The sequence below is a fragment of the Corvus hawaiiensis genome, chromosome Z (assembly GCF_020740725.1).
Source record: "Corvus hawaiiensis isolate bCorHaw1 chromosome Z, bCorHaw1.pri.cur, whole genome shotgun sequence".
NCBI lineage: Eukaryota > Metazoa > Chordata > Aves > Passeriformes > Corvidae > Corvus > Corvus hawaiiensis.
Window position 1 is genome coordinate 74,567,922 of NC_063255.1, and position 15,252 is coordinate 74,583,173.

The following is a 15,252-nucleotide window of genomic DNA, read 5'->3' on the forward strand; positions in this document are numbered from 1 at the left end:
ATTTATTTTTCTTTCTACTAATTCTATAAAAGAAATTTTTTTTTGCCACCATTGTTTTCCTCTAAATCTTCTCTCTCTAATCTTTAGCACTGTGCAGCTGGCTGGTTGGTTAGGCCCAGGTGAGGAGGGGATTCTGGGTGTGGTTAAAATAAAAGAGGTGTGAAAGGTGAATAAGGCAAGAAGGATGTAGTATTCAAGTCACAGGATAATGACTGTGTTACTTGCATAAATTGCTATTGATGGCTTCTCAGTAGAAGAGAGAATGTAAAATTAAATGGAATAACACTAGGGATACAAAATGAATGAAAAGAAGCAAACTAGACCATACCTGCTGCGTGTAACAGCTACTGAAGAGAAAGAAAATCTTTGCTACTATATTCTATCTCAAGTTGTGAACTTTGAGCTCTTCAGGACATGTTTTAGAATTAACTGAAGGTTAGAAGCAGAAAAATCAAAGTACTAAGTGTGGTGAGGGAGCTGTTTACAAAGAACAAAAAGCAAAGAAACCAGTGTATAACTTAGTGCATAGTTAAATCTTAAGGATATTTCTTTTGTCTATCTTGCCTCACAAAAGACTGCTAGATGCAGTATTGGAGGCTTCAGTACTTTAAAAAGGGAAAAGCTTCTTTGTCCAGAACTTCTAAATGTTAAGACTAGAACAGTGATAAGTCTTTTTCTGAAGATAAATTACTGTGATAAACAGGAATCCCTACCAGTGTTAGAAAGTAACCTGAAAACATAGACATTGAAAGGGACTGTGCTCACTGCATAACAGTGCAGCTATCTTGTACAGATTATCTCTTGTCTATAAGCAAAAATCCAACTCACAAAGTGTTGTGGAGGCAGGGGTAAGGTAAATCAGTGACAATGAATATTCTCACCCACATCCTGGTGAGGTGACAGAAACTTGCAAAACAGCTTCAGAAAAAAACAATTTATTTATTTTATATTTTATTAAAATTTTTTTCCATGGGTGGTGGCTTTCTGTAATGACAAAAAGCTTTGTCCATCTGTCCTTAAAATGTTGTGCATCACATGTATTTCTCTCTTGATGCAGACTGAAAGCTGTGCATACCGGAAGTCAGTATTACTTACAGCATAAAATGCTGCTAAGATAGGAATGTCATCCATAATTTACTATGACATCTGGGAAAGAAGGAATTGGTTAAATATGCAATACAAAGAAGTTTTGAAGTGAAAGAAAAGTCCTTCTCTCACATGATGTGAAGAAAGATCTCCAGACACTGTTTTGGCAATTTTTAACTACTCTCAGAAACAACAGCTGCTACTATCACACTGCACAGGGATCACTTCATGTGCAGCTGCATGGTGACCTAGTTCAGACAGTTAAAGTGACCAGAAAGCAATTGTTTTTGAGAAGGGCTAGTTTTTGGCTCTCATAGCAGATGAGGTTGGAATCACAGCAGTTCTAACTCCAGTTATTTAAACCACTGTGAAAACATAACTTCAAAAGAGATTTCCAAGGCTGAGAGGTGAGAAACTCTACTAAACAAATCGAGGTAAAGAAAACTGAAAAAGCCAAGGAGATTATTAAGTAAAATACAACTAAACATGTAGATGTGCTAGTTTTGGCTGGGATAAAATTAGTTTTCTTCGCAATAGCTGGAATGGGGCTATGTTTTGGATTTGTGCTGGAAACAGTGTTGGTAACATAAGTATGTTTTAGTTACTGCTGATCAGGGCTTATGCAGTCAGTGCTTTTTCGGCTCCTCATCCCACCCAACCAGTGAGGAGGCTGGAGGTGCACAAGGAGGTGGAAGGCGACACAGCCAGGATGACCACAGGGACGTTTCAGACCATATGGCATCAAGTTCAGTATATAAAACTGAGGGGAAAAGAAGGATGGTGGGATATGCGATAGGGCCCTGCTCCCCTGGGGATGGCTGAACCTGCCTGTGGGAAGGGGTTAGGTAATTGTTTTAAATTTACCTTAATTTAAAACAGTTACTTTCATTTTTACACTCTTCAATTCAAACTTCAGTCTATTGCTCTTTGCAGCACTCTTGTCTATCACAAAACATTCTCCTTTAAGATGACTTGGGCAAACTTCAGAGCTTCAGTAAGGAACATAGTGTAATTATACCCTTATTGTAAACTTTCAAGCTGTTTTCTTATTCAAGCAATTCCTAAAGGCATTTTTCTTAACTCTAGGGGGAAATTTTTTTCTCTGCCATACAATACTGAGATTTTGTGGTAATCTCCTATACCATGCTTGAGAGCTGAGCTAGTGTATATGACTCATCTGGCCTCTGCAGCTCCTCAGACAGGGAATTGTTGAGTGTGACAGCCAACCCCACACCATGCTTGGTGCGCTGAAGTCTCCTTGGTAGGCTCCAGGAAACCTAACCAACTCAGCTGCAGGGTGGTGTGTATATCAGCTGTCCACACATCACTGAGCACCAAGGCAGCTAGCATTGCTCATTCTGGAAGAGTAACCATGAGTTAAGATATGGCACCAAGAGGTCTCCAGCTGACTGACTGTGGCTCACATGTGGGTCCTGGCCAACACAACTCTTCAAGCTTGAATTCATTTGACAGCTGCTGTGACCACCTTTGTCCCGTATACCCACACGGTGAGTAGCTTCCTTCAAGATCTCCTTCATTGATGAGGAAACTATGTTTTCCTGCTGATCTAACCTCTTTCACCCTTGCAGGGGGTTCAAAGGTCGGATGCCAGACGTCAGTCACCAATGTCCCCACAATCCTCCTGCACAGTGATAGAGCCTTGCAGCGCAGGTGTGCTTTCACCGGGAAGGCGGCAGGTAAGCTGCTTCCACCTTCCAGCGCCGTGTTGTATTATTTACAGCACAGTCTCACTCAGCTACTACTTTCTTTTGCCATTCTGGGAACAATTGGACACACAAATTACTTTTTTGCTTGTGTGTTGTTTTTTGGGGGTTTAGGTTGTTTCGTTTTTTCAATAACGACCGTGCATCTCGTTAAACCGTCCTGATCACTGGCAAGGACCGAGCATAGGACTGGGCGTACATGTTTGGATTTAAAGAGGAAGGCCAGCCCTCTGCCAGGGGACAGTCCAAGCCTACCTAAGTACGCTCCAGCACCGCTCGAACCGCGCGCAGTGAGAAACGCAGTTGCGTTTGTCGTCGGGCCGCGATTTTACACTGAAAACCGCAAAGCGCAGTACCGAGTGGCCCGCGCCAGGCTGCAGTCGCGCCGCTCGCCTCAGGGCGCCCCTCGTGAAGCGCCCTGAGCCCGCACACCGGGATGGGAGCCCCTTCCCAGCGCTAGGCAGAAGGGAGGTAAGGGCGGATGGCGGGCAGGAGATGAGACCGAGCCCGCCGGCTCCCCGGGCGACCGCACCGCTTCTGCCGCGCTACCCGAGGCCCGGCAGCAGCGCGGCTCGTCGCCCCCGCCCGAGGCTCCTCCTCCCGCTGCCGGTCGGTCCCAGGGCGCAGGGCTGACATCACGCCCGGGGTTTCCATCCGACCGCGGGAGGGGGAGGCTGAGCGGAGTGGCGGCGTGATGGCGGCGGTCGGCAGGACTTAGGAGTCGGCAGCGGAGCGGAGCGGCGCCCACCCCGGTTCTCCCGGCGCCCCTCCCAGCGTGGTCCAGACCCCATTGTTCGAGCGGCAGAGCGAGCGAGCCCGCGGTGCGGGCAGCGCGGAGCCGGCCGGAGTAGCGGCGGCCACCCAGGCCCCGCCGCGGCCGCGGAAGCCGCCCACGACCCGGGACTGCCGTACGAGCAGCAGTACGCCCCGCGGGGCGCAGCGAGGCCTCGGGCCGTGGGGGGGCCCGGGGAGGGCTGGGCCGGCCGGGCCCCGCGCAGCGCAGGTAGGCAGAGGCCGCCATGGCACCCTTCGCCGGCCGGGAGCTGTGCAGCTGCCGGAGATGAAAGCCGGAGTGGGGGCGGGCAGTGCAGAGGAAATGCGGCCCGGCTGCCGGTCGCGAGGGGGGTGGATGCCCAGCGCCGGGCTGACTCCTCGGGCCCGCTCCCTGTTCTCCGCCGAGGGAGGGAGGGGTTCGCCGGGGCCGAGGTGGGCAGTGGGGTCGAGCTGCTCCCGCGCCCTCCTGCGGGGGGAGCCAGTGCGAGCCGCCCGGGCGGCCTGAGAGCGGCCGCTGCTCCGCTCCGGGCCGTGGGGGGCGCCGGGGGAAGAGATCGTGGGAGGGCGGCGGCGGTGGCTGTGGAAGTGCTGCCAGGGAGCGGCGCCCGTGCAGGCCGCGCCGATAGCGGAGCGGGCGGGCGGCCCTGCCCGCGCTCCCTGTGGGCGGGCAGCGAGAGAGCGGCGCGGGCGGCAGGGGATGAGAGTCGGGATCGCGTCGGCACGGAGCAGAGAGTGGGCGGCGAGGAGAAAGTTTTGCCGCTGCCCGTGGTGTTTGCCGGGTGCCGGGGGCGCGGCGGGATCCCCCGGCGTGCCCTCTACTCCCTCGCTGGGTCCCCGGCCGCGCTTCGCGGCCCCACTGCGGCTGCGGGGCTCCTTCCGATCGCGCTCCCCTCCCTTATCGCTATTGTTCGCGGGCCGCAGCGGCCTCGGCGGTGTTAGCGCAGGGCAGTGCCCGCTCCAGAGCGAGGGTTCCCTCACCACGGCTCCGATGGGCTTGGGGTTGGGCTGTGGCTTGTTCGAGGGGAGCACCCCGAGGCAGGCAAGACCCTAATCGCCTTCACACCGCCAAGTCTGTGAGGGCGCATGTCTTGGTCTGATTATCACTGAGTTTATACTTGCGGCCCATTCACCGTGAGACTTAACTTTCTCTGGCTGCATCGAATACTTACTGCCTAATGATCTGGCCTAAGATACTCATGTATATGGAATAATGATCATTCCATCTGTAGGATCTTGCTGGTTTGATTTCGTGGGAACTCGTGTTAAACGGTACAGTCTTTTATCTTCCTGCTCCTAACCCACAACTGTAAGTGGTTAGCATTACGTGTATTTCTGGAAATGCTTCCGCTATGTTTTGTGTATGAAATACATTTTACTTAGCAGATCTTAGCAGAACATTAATATTTACCTACCTCTTCAAGTAGGCATTTTTTCTTTAAAATTTAGATCTGTTTTGTCCTGAATTCAATACTATGTCAAAAGTTAAGACACAATGTATAGTAGTGCAGATAGGCAGTAAACTGTTCTCACCCTCCAGTACTAAAGAATTTGTAGTTTCCATAACTTTTCCTGTTCTGCAGCTAGTCATTCAGCAGAAATTGCCATCTTTATAGCACTATCCATGAAAAGTTGCATAAAGAAGCATGATGGCATAAGGAAGTGTATGGTGGAACCCCACTGCAGTCAAACAAAAAGTGAGACAGGTCTTCCCTGCATTTTGTGCATTTTATTTAGATCTTCCAGTTTTTTAAATATGACTAATATGAGGACCTGCTGTTCTCTGGACGTTATTTTTTGTTGTTTTCACAGACAGCAGGAAAAATCTTTTTTTTTTCCTTCAGAAAAGGAAATGGTGATAAAATGATCAACCGTGAACAGGTAGCACACAAAAAAATGCTACTTTTGATTTACACATGTGACATCAAACATGCCCCCTTTCACTGTTAGTGGAAAAAAACGTAGTATTTTTGGTAGGTCTTTAATTGCAAACATACTTTAAAACTGTGTTAATGTTTCCTTTCCTATTTTAGGTATTTTGGGAGAAATCTTGAATACCCGCTGAGAACACTAAAGCAAACACATACAGTGTCTGGAAAACATACACAGTACCAAGAAGCAGATTCCTGATACCCACCTTGTAACCTGAGTGGACTTTTATTTATTTTTTATACTTAATATTTACAATGAATGGGCACAGTGATGAAGAAAGTGTAAGAAACAGTAGTGGAGAGTCAAGGTAAGCACTTGCTTATTTCAATTATTCCTGGCTATGTATTTTCTTATATTTTGTTTACTAAAACTAAATTATATTTGAACTGAGTGCTAAAGTGTTGTGGTTAGCATGCAGATCATAGGTAGGAAGAATGGCTTTGCTTTCTTGCAGGTGCTTAATCTGCTTGTTATGTTCGCATCATTTCAGCTAAGAATGGGAGTGATCTTGTATATGTCTTACATAATGAAGCTGAAGTAGTATTAAAGCCATGTTGGCATCCAGCAGAATAGTATCACTCTTGAGGGAAAAAAGTGCCTGAGGTATCAAAAATATTGACTTAAAATGTTAAAATAAAGCTATCCTCTATAAAGTGCAAGACACACATACATACTATATGTTGTATAAAACCCTAATTAGGGTGTCTTTAAAGGGGCAGTGGTTCACTTCATTTTTTTATATGAAATACGTTTTTAATTCTGTCATTCTTTAAAGCTGTCATACTAGTATAGCTGAAAGTGTTAACTTTGTATTTGTATTCAGAAGTTAAAGGACTATTTTCCAGCTGTGTTCTTAACTAAAAAGAAACCTAAAATCAGTTCTCTAATGTCAAATTACTTCTATCAGGTGCAGAATGTTCAAATGTTTGGAAGAGTGTGATTAGAATGTCCTTGCATCCATGCAGGGTGACAGCCGGTTAGTAGGGGTGGAATTAAGTTCACTTACAGTTCCAAGTTCAAAAAGCCCCTCCAGTGCTACAAAGTTTAGATTTCCAAAACTAGAAATATGATAAACCGAGAGGTTTAAAAATCAACTCGCCAATAAAAGGTGGGCCTTAGACTTCTCCTCTAAAAGGTGACTGTGCTGTTTTTCTGCCCCTCTTTCTGTCAGATCTGTTCTTTGCCTGTTGAAGTGGTTAGCTAATTCTGTCAGTCAGAGTGCCATAAAAAAACTATGTTCTGCAGACTGTGGAAACTTCCAGTTGGATAGAGAGAGATCTAAATTACTGCCTCAAGAGAAGAAATGCAAGAAGAATGTATGACTGCCAGCTGATCAGTCAGCATGTGCTGGCCATCAAACTTCTACAGTGTATGATGGACTGGGAGGACAGGGAAGGGAGAATTGTTTAGGTGACCCTGGATGCAAATCACAAGGAAATGTACGAACAGTGAAACTAAAGAGACTTTTATAATTGTTGTGTATTTTTATGTTAAGCTTCCTATTAATACACAGGAGTGTTCTAGAAAGACAGTACATTTTCAATGTTGTGAATAATTTGAAAGCTCTACCACATAGTAATTTTTGAAGAAATCTGCTTCCTATAAAGTTGATACTGTTACAGTTAACAAACAAGTTAGAAGTTTCATCTGGGGCAAAATATTCCTTGTCACTTAAAAAAAGCCAAACCAAAAGCTTCCAACAAACATGAACCTACAAGTTCGTGTGTGAATTTTCGAACTACTTGAAAGAAGCCACCTTGCTAAAGGTCTGTGGAGAAACTATTTTGTATTGAACTGTGAATGGCCATAAGTATCTGTATATCAAAGTTATTTAAAAGCCGTAGGGGTTCATAAGATTAAACAATTAAATGTTGTAAGATTCTCGTGAATTTAATGAAAAATAAGCATCAGGAGGATGCACAGTACTCAAAGCTTCGCATTTGCCTGCAAAGTGAGACTTTGTTCTTCATTTTATATGTCCTGCTGAGTACATCTTAAAGCTTCAAAAAATGGAAAATTCAAACAACAGTTTTTCCTAGGCTTGTGTCACTTGATAACCTGTGGTGGTTTGGTCCAGAATGCTCATTACTAACCTATGACATAACCCCATAGTCTAATTCACAGGCAGGCCTTGGAAACTTTATTTTCATGTTCATTATCAGAAAGCTGTTCTTGTAAGTGAAGCGAGAAAACTTGCCATTTTAGATGATGGAACCCTTTTCTGTCTAACTTAGTTCCATTATTAAAATAATACGGAATATTTTTATTTTACTTATCCTTGGGTTATAGTTGTGTGGTTTTTTCTTTAACTGGTAGGTTTCCAGTACTCTAGGTTGTATTCACTCTGAGGTGAGGTACCTTAGCAAGCTGCAGCTGTAGACAGATAGTTAACTGTAACTTCGAAGTGTTGGTGTAATTATCCTTCATATCTGGAAATGTGAACTTTAGAGAATGGAAGTAGGATCAGCACAGAATATGTTTAAGCTTATAGTGATCCCATTCCATTCAGAATGCTAGGGATGGAAATGGAATAAGTGAAGAAAGCAATTGAGAACTGCTGCTGGGAATAAATTGCAAAGATCAAATTCAAGAATTAGTAGGAAAAAAGAAAAGATGGAGGTGAATACAGTGATAATCTAAGTAGCAGCATTGGTGTTAACTAGGAGAAGTCTTTGAAAATTTGTGTCAGTTTGCAAAATTGATACTTTACAAGTGCAGTAAAGCCCGTTCCCTTGCCTTGGGTGTCTGATGTCAAATTCCATTGCTGTCATTCTGGAGTGATAGTAATTATAGCCTGATACAGGGGAGCCACCATCATTACTTCAGAAGGTTAAGCAGTGGATCATGGCTGGCTTTACAAAAATACACCATTACATGGTGTTTTATGGGAACACCATGACTTGAAAAAGTTGTGGAAAGCTTGTAGTATTCTCAGCAATAGGAGGGCTGGAGAAGGGACTGGTCATAGACTTTTGACTTGATGCACTGTGGTAAGGAGTTGTAGCTGTCCTTTATTCACTGTGTTTAGCTGTGAAGGTGATTTTTTTTTTTTCTGAAGTAAGAAGAATGAACAGTTTTCCACACTGCTTCATACCTCTCCAGTGTTGCATCTATTCATCTCTCTGCTAGATCACTAAAAAACTTTCCGTGGTTGCAGGTGTTGGTCCTGAAGTTCTGTTTTGCTACAGATGGCAAACTGCATGGCCACACCATTTGGACTTCCCTTGCCTATTTCAGCAACCTCTGAAGCTCTAAATCAGTACTAGAACCGAGCATGATGGAAATTATTGTAAACATTGTTAACTAGTCTTGTTGCTTGGTGTTCTGATTTCTGTTCAATAATCACAGTGGAGTCTACTTTCCAGCTTCTTGTTTACTTGAAATAACTATTCCATAATGTTTTTAAGTAGCTCAAGGTAAAATATCACAGATACTGTTCATCTGGATCGCAAGTGAATGTAGACACAAAGACTTTTTAGCAGTACGTTGAGAAGCTTACATAAGTGGAGCATCTTTGTATAGCATTCTTGACAGCATTCAGAACAATTCAGCATACAAACTTCAGTATGAATACATACATTCAAGTTACATAGTAATAAGAAAGCTTAATCAGCAAGGAAGGGCAGTTACACCTGATTTGCAAGACAGGTGCCAGGTAGAACAGGGACTGCAGCAATGAAATGTTGGTACTATTTGAATACCAACCTGATTTCCCATCTCTTTGCTCTTCTGTGTTTCTGCAGAACAAGGTATAGAGGGCTTGAGCAAACCTTCCTTTCCTAGTAAAAAGGCATGTGCTCAGTGTAGCGTGAGTGGAAGGTAGCTGGCCATTTTTGCAGTAAGCAGCTTCTTACACCAAAGACTTTTACAAGTCTATACACACTTGAACGTTGATGTTGAGAGAAGATAGTAATTTCAGTGGATTTAATTTGCTTTGTGGGTTGCGTAGTCTGTGGAGCACATAAGTAAAGAGTAAAGACTTGGTCAACAGGCTTCAATTTACTATATAAATGCATACCTTCCATAGAAAGTAAAAAAGATTCATTGAAAGCCATGACTTCAGGTTCTTGCTTTCCTGAAATCTAAGTGGGAGTTAAAACTGAAATTGACCAAGCATATTTGCAGAATTACTTGCATGCACTGGCTTATTTTTAGTAGGAGTTTAATTGATAATATTAGTAAAAATGTGTGTATGTAGCAAGAGAGAGCATATACATAAAGCTATATATATTTAGATAAATACTTCATGCACAGGAATTCTCTGATCAACTAAAGTACCTGAATGGTAAGGAAGACTTTTGGTAGAACGTACTGTAAACAGCTAGTGGATAAAGCAAATTCTTTGCAGTGTTTTTGTCTTTAATTAACAAGTTGTTATTTTGTCAAGAGTAATCTCTTACAGAATTAAGAATATTAAAGCATGATAAGCTGTCCAAATCCAAGTTAAAAGCATCTTTTCACTTCTTTTTGGAAGAGTTCAGATAGAACATGTATCCAGACCCAAGTATTTTTGTCCTAGAAACCTTTCCAACTAAAAGGAAAAAATATTTTAATTCATGGTCTGGCTCTCATTCTGCATGTGGTCTTAAGTTTGGTTTTGGAACTCCTGCTAAGTTTATCCCCAGTTTTTGTCTAACCCAATTGGATGCCACATACCTGTACCACATATTTTAGATTAAATTCCACTATTCTGAGAGTTTCAAGATTTTAGCTGATGCAAGCGTTTCGTGTTCCTCAAGACAGAGTGAAGTTTTGTGATACCGGCAGTGTATGCATCAGGCCTATCCAGATGTGGCACTTCAACTGGCTTGCTTTTTTTTTTTTTTTTTTTTTAAATTAAATTCCATTTAATACTTTTTTTGCTGGTGGTCTCTAAGGAGCTTCTGGTAAATACATCATTGTGTTGCTGCTGGATCCAGCTGTGTGTTGAAGGTTGCTCACATTACACAAAAAAGTAGTAGACCCCTGGGTAATGACTGATACCTCCTGCCTTGGGAAGGGTTCCTGGAACTTCTTTGTGCTCTTAAGATGTGTGACTTGCATCTTTCAAATAAAGACTTGCAATGTGGTTCATAGGGTCATGAAAGTTGGTAGGTAATCAGTTTAATTTTGATAACATTGCTGTGTTTATAGTAGTACCAGCAGATAAGAAGTCTGCAGGACAGGAAACACAATGTGTTAGCCCATACCAGGAAAACTCAATTGAGTTCATACTCTGTAATAGCTGAGGACAGGAAATAACATTTGGTAGATTGAACATGATACTCTTTGTGCCCTCTGTTCTTTACTGACAGTGGTGAATAAGATAAATCTGCCTTATGCATTATAATAAGGTTAAATATTTAAGATTTCTTGAAGAAGTAAAACTGAAAAAAGCTTACTACTTACATAGCGTTTGCCTAAGAAGCTTACTTGCCATTTTATGGGTTTGGCATTTACTATCTGTTGCTTCTGCACATTTTGAATGGGCTCTTCATATTCCAATGCTTGCCTTCCTTCAGCTTGTTTAAAAAAACCCCAACAACCAAACAACAAAGGAGAGAGTCCGCTGTCATATCAGATACATTTCAAAGACCCTGCAGATAGTAATCTTTCTTTTTTAGTGTGTTGAACTTTAGTTCGCTTAAATTGTTACTCTCTGTCTTGCTAGTCTTGATCAGTAAGGTAACTTCACCTAATGAATGCACTTGAAATCAGTGATGTTAAATTAGCTGTTCTTGGATCTGTTACTAACCTAGACAGGAGTCTAAACTTTCTGTCAGTTCTTTTGCAACATGGCTTCTTTAGCTTTCCATTTTAGGATTTGTATTAATGCCTAGTTCCTTGTTGTATGATCCTCTCAGGGGCACCTTGTTTTAAAGGATAAGCTAGTGAAGCTAAACTTAAGACTGTTGAAAGAACTAATGGCTCTGAGGCAGGATATGTGCTTTAAGCTTGTCATTTCCCCAAAGCATTCCCCAGTTTCATTGCATAAGTATTTATTTGAGGGAGTTAAAAAAAAAACATTTGTTTTAACCTGTTACCTGCTTTGGTACCTTCTCTAACCTATGTTGCTTTTCTTTCAAAGATATCTTTGCAAATAAATATGACATTCGGGCATAGATTTGTTGTAAACATGTAGGGAGTACCCAAAGACAGTTAAAAAAACTAGACAAATTCCTTCAGTGTGTCTAAATTCCTTACCAAATCAGATTTGACATGTGCTGGTGGACAGATGCAACGATCAAGGGCTAGAGGTAAGAGGATTCTTAAGTGCATATCCTGGAAAGTGCTCTTTCTTTACACCTCAGTTTGTTAACATACATGGAACTAATTTTTCACGTAGAACTTCCATCCTGAGACCTGCTGTTCATTTTCAGTAAATGCTGTTGGCCTGCTACTGAAAGTTACTGCTGACTGCTAAATTTTTCATTGTTACTGGGGTTTGTTTGCACAGTAAAGAAATGGTCTCACTTCAGTGGTACCAAGGAGATCATCCTTAGTGCTTTACCCATCATGTTTGTTTCTATTTTCCATATCCTTATGAGGGTCCACTCTTCTGCACAGTCTTTTATCCTACTGTCTTAGTTTAGTTTGGAGAGGGGAGGTTGGGTTTTTGAATGTTTTGTTTTTTCTATTTCAGTTGAGCAAAGGGAATACAATGTAAGGTTTCTTATTCAGGAGCACCTTTAAACACATAATGCCATTTTCATATTACTTTTTAAAAAATAAGTAATATATGTAATTTGCTTGGAGGTGTAGGAGGGAAGAAGGCTTATGTGATACAGAAGAGGGACTTAATAGTAATTTCGTTCTGATTAATTAAGTGCCTAAAAGCGTAAATGGTCTTCAGTGGTTAATCTTAGCAAATATTGGATCTACATCTCCTGTTTTAGTCTTGATAGTGTTTATAATTTCTATAGCCATTTGGCTTCTTGGAATCCCAGTCATCTGGGAAGAAGGTAAGAAAAAAAGGCAAGTTGGACAATAAAGTAGTATTGGTTAGAAGAGGTCATCAGTACAAGACCAGAGCAAAGGGTAGACATAGTGTGACACAATAAAAGTAGGGCAAGTTTGACAAACACAGATTCACAACAAACATTTTTAGTTAACTGAGAATGATGTCTGTTATGCTGATAGTTTCTCTGATTATGTTAGGTAAAGTGTCAGTTCTGCCAGCAGAGTTGAATGTAAAAAGTAGGTTCCAGCTCTGCACTGTCATGTAGAGAAATCATCTTGACTAAGTTTGGAAAGGCTGAGGTAGAGACAGAGGAAGGTCCTAATTTGTACTAACTGCCTAAAAATAGTGGAGTTTTCTTTTACTTACCAGTTTTAGTCAGGCTTTTTTTGGAAGAAAGAAAAATGTAGATACAGATGGCAAAAGAAAAGGCTGGTTAAGTTGTATGTAAGCCATCTGTCGTATTCCACCTTAAGTATCTCCAGGAGAGTGGGTAATGTATCCACTGTTGTGTTATGCTGAACTATTTCCAGTAGAAGCAACTTAAGCAAAGACCGTGGCTTGTATAGGAAGAGGAATTGTCAGGAAATAACACGCTTGACATCTCCTTTTCTGTAAGAGGAACTCTGAAGAGAGGGACAGTATTTGTGTGATAGCATTGAAAAGCAGCAGACAGCTAATTGTGACAGTATTCCAATCAGTGTTTGAGGAAATATGTAATGTTCCTTGCATCCACCCCCTAGAGATATGATACCAGAATCTCAGTAATTAGTAATGTCAGTTCAGGTGATTAATTTTGTGAAAGTCAGTGGTGCTACTTTGCACTAATGGGCATTACTTGTTGCAAGGAAGGTTGGTCAAATTAGGGACCCTAGTTAAACTATATCAGCTGACACTTTAAAGCTCTTTGGCTATGTTCCGGTTTGGCCAAATTTAGAAATATATCCTCTGCGAGAAGGCAGGCTACAACCACCCCTCCCCCACCAGGTTCGGGAAAAAATAAATTTTCCTCGAAGGAAAGTGAAAGAGATAAAAACTATTTATTTAACAAACCCACAGGAAAAGGATAATAATGCTAAATGATAAAACCTCCCGGTCTGCTGAGAGAAACCTGGGGGGAAATTCAGAGTCCTTCCATAGATCTCTCTCTCCCTCCTTGGAGATGGGACGGGGTGGTGGGCCCGTGTCCAGGGCCAAGGCCTCAGTGGAAATTCCTCCCGTTGTATTCTGATGTTGAAACTGTTCAGCAGAGAGAAAAGGAAAAAAACGAAGTCCCAGGAAAACAGAAGTTCAACTCTCTGAAGGAAAAGGAGCTGAGGAAAAAAACTGCTGAAAGCTGGCTGGAAAGAAAAGCAAGCTGCGTGCTTCCCTTCCCTCTCGCTCTCCAGCTGAAAAAAAGTCTCTATCTCTGTGTGACCTTGAACAAGCTGCAAACTGCTTTGAAAAAGTTTGGCTCAGTTTTTCCTCCCCCCTCTCAGGCTCAGTTTAAAGGCATAGAAAGGCACAAAAATTAATTTCTGGGCATAGGGCAGCGATTATGGGATACACATCATAAAGTCACCCCAAGACAGGCTAGAAAATAAATTCCTTATAGGCTGTGCCTCAAAAAATGCAGGTGAAGTTAAAGAATCCCATAGGCAAACATAGAAAAGAAAGCAACCAAGGGTGTTATGACTACCTAACTGCTATTATCTCCCTGTGTTTTTAATACCTTTATTGCAGAACTTAGCTTCTGTTTCTTTAATGCAAGTTAAATCTCTGCCTTTCTATCAGATAGGTTTTTTGTCCTTATTGTAGCAATGATTTTAAAAGTCGAATTTTAGCACAGTATGAAATGCCCTCACTTATCATTTGGTGTGCAGTGGTAGCTTCCATTGAGTATTTACAGAAAATACATATGTTCTTTTTATTTCACATTTCTTTTCCATTTCAGGGAAGGTTAAGCCATTTCTGGAGTTCTGCTAATACAAGGTGTTAAAATCAGAGATTACTTGTTAAAATAAGAGTTTACTTGTCTTCATGCTCTGAAAAGTTTTAGACCTCTCTCCAGCTGATGGTAATTATTTTTGCCTTTTTGTAGCTGGCTGTTGGGGTGTCCCATTTCAGCAGATGAAGAAAATGTCAGCTGAGCTACTAAAAATCTGTCTGAAACTTCTGTATGTGTTTTCCTGTGAGCTTCAAAGACTCAAACAATTGCATTTCAAAAACTGGTAAACAGGCTCTAAATTTGCAGTGATGCTGGTAGACACTGCAGTGTGCTAGGAGTTCTCTATGCTGTTGCCTGTTTTATTAGTCACATCTGCAGTGCCATGTGCCTGGAAAAAGGAGAGAAGGTATTACACCATTTAGTAGATGTGCTAAAGTTGAAAAATACCAAAGACACCCTTTTTAATTTGAAATCTGTTTAGGGTTTTTTTTCTAGGTTCTCTGTTGATTTCCACTGGTTTATGCTTCAGTTTCAGGACAGCAGTCTCAATAAATACTGCCTGTTCATTTCTGCTTGTTTTTTTCCACATCTTCATAGGCACTTAAGAGTGTTTATGAGAACAGAGGCTGTTTTGAAAAGCTCTGTCTTTTCTGTCTGTGGATAGTACTGACACCATAGGGGACATTGGAGAACGCAGCAATATCAGCGTCAAAAAAAGTTATTTTTATATACCTTCACCCATAGGTGTATGTATTGGTGAGGGGTGAATGTGTTTTCAAAGTGAGGCAGTGCATACTGTTCCCAGCATTGTTCGAATTGTGTAAATATTACTGTAACTCAGAGCAAAGGTAGGAGCAGTTAAAGAGAAATTTTAC

General features: G+C 42.1%; 1 protein-coding gene across 2 annotated transcripts in view; it reads left to right on the plus strand.

The window, feature by feature from the left end:
- Positions 1–3,459: 3,459 nt before the first annotated feature.
- Positions 3,460–15,252, plus strand: part of CHD1 (chromodomain helicase DNA binding protein 1) — a 55,639-nt gene continuing 43,846 nt past the window's right edge. For both annotated transcript variants that reach the window (XM_048291313.1, XM_048291314.1), the window contains exons 1-2: positions 3,460–3,813; positions 5,615–5,820. In XM_048291313.1, the coding sequence (XP_048147270.1) occupies positions 5,768–5,820 (53 nt within the window). In that variant the 5' untranslated portion in view covers positions 3,460–3,813; positions 5,615–5,767. The remainder of the gene's footprint in view (positions 3,814–5,614; positions 5,821–15,252) is intronic.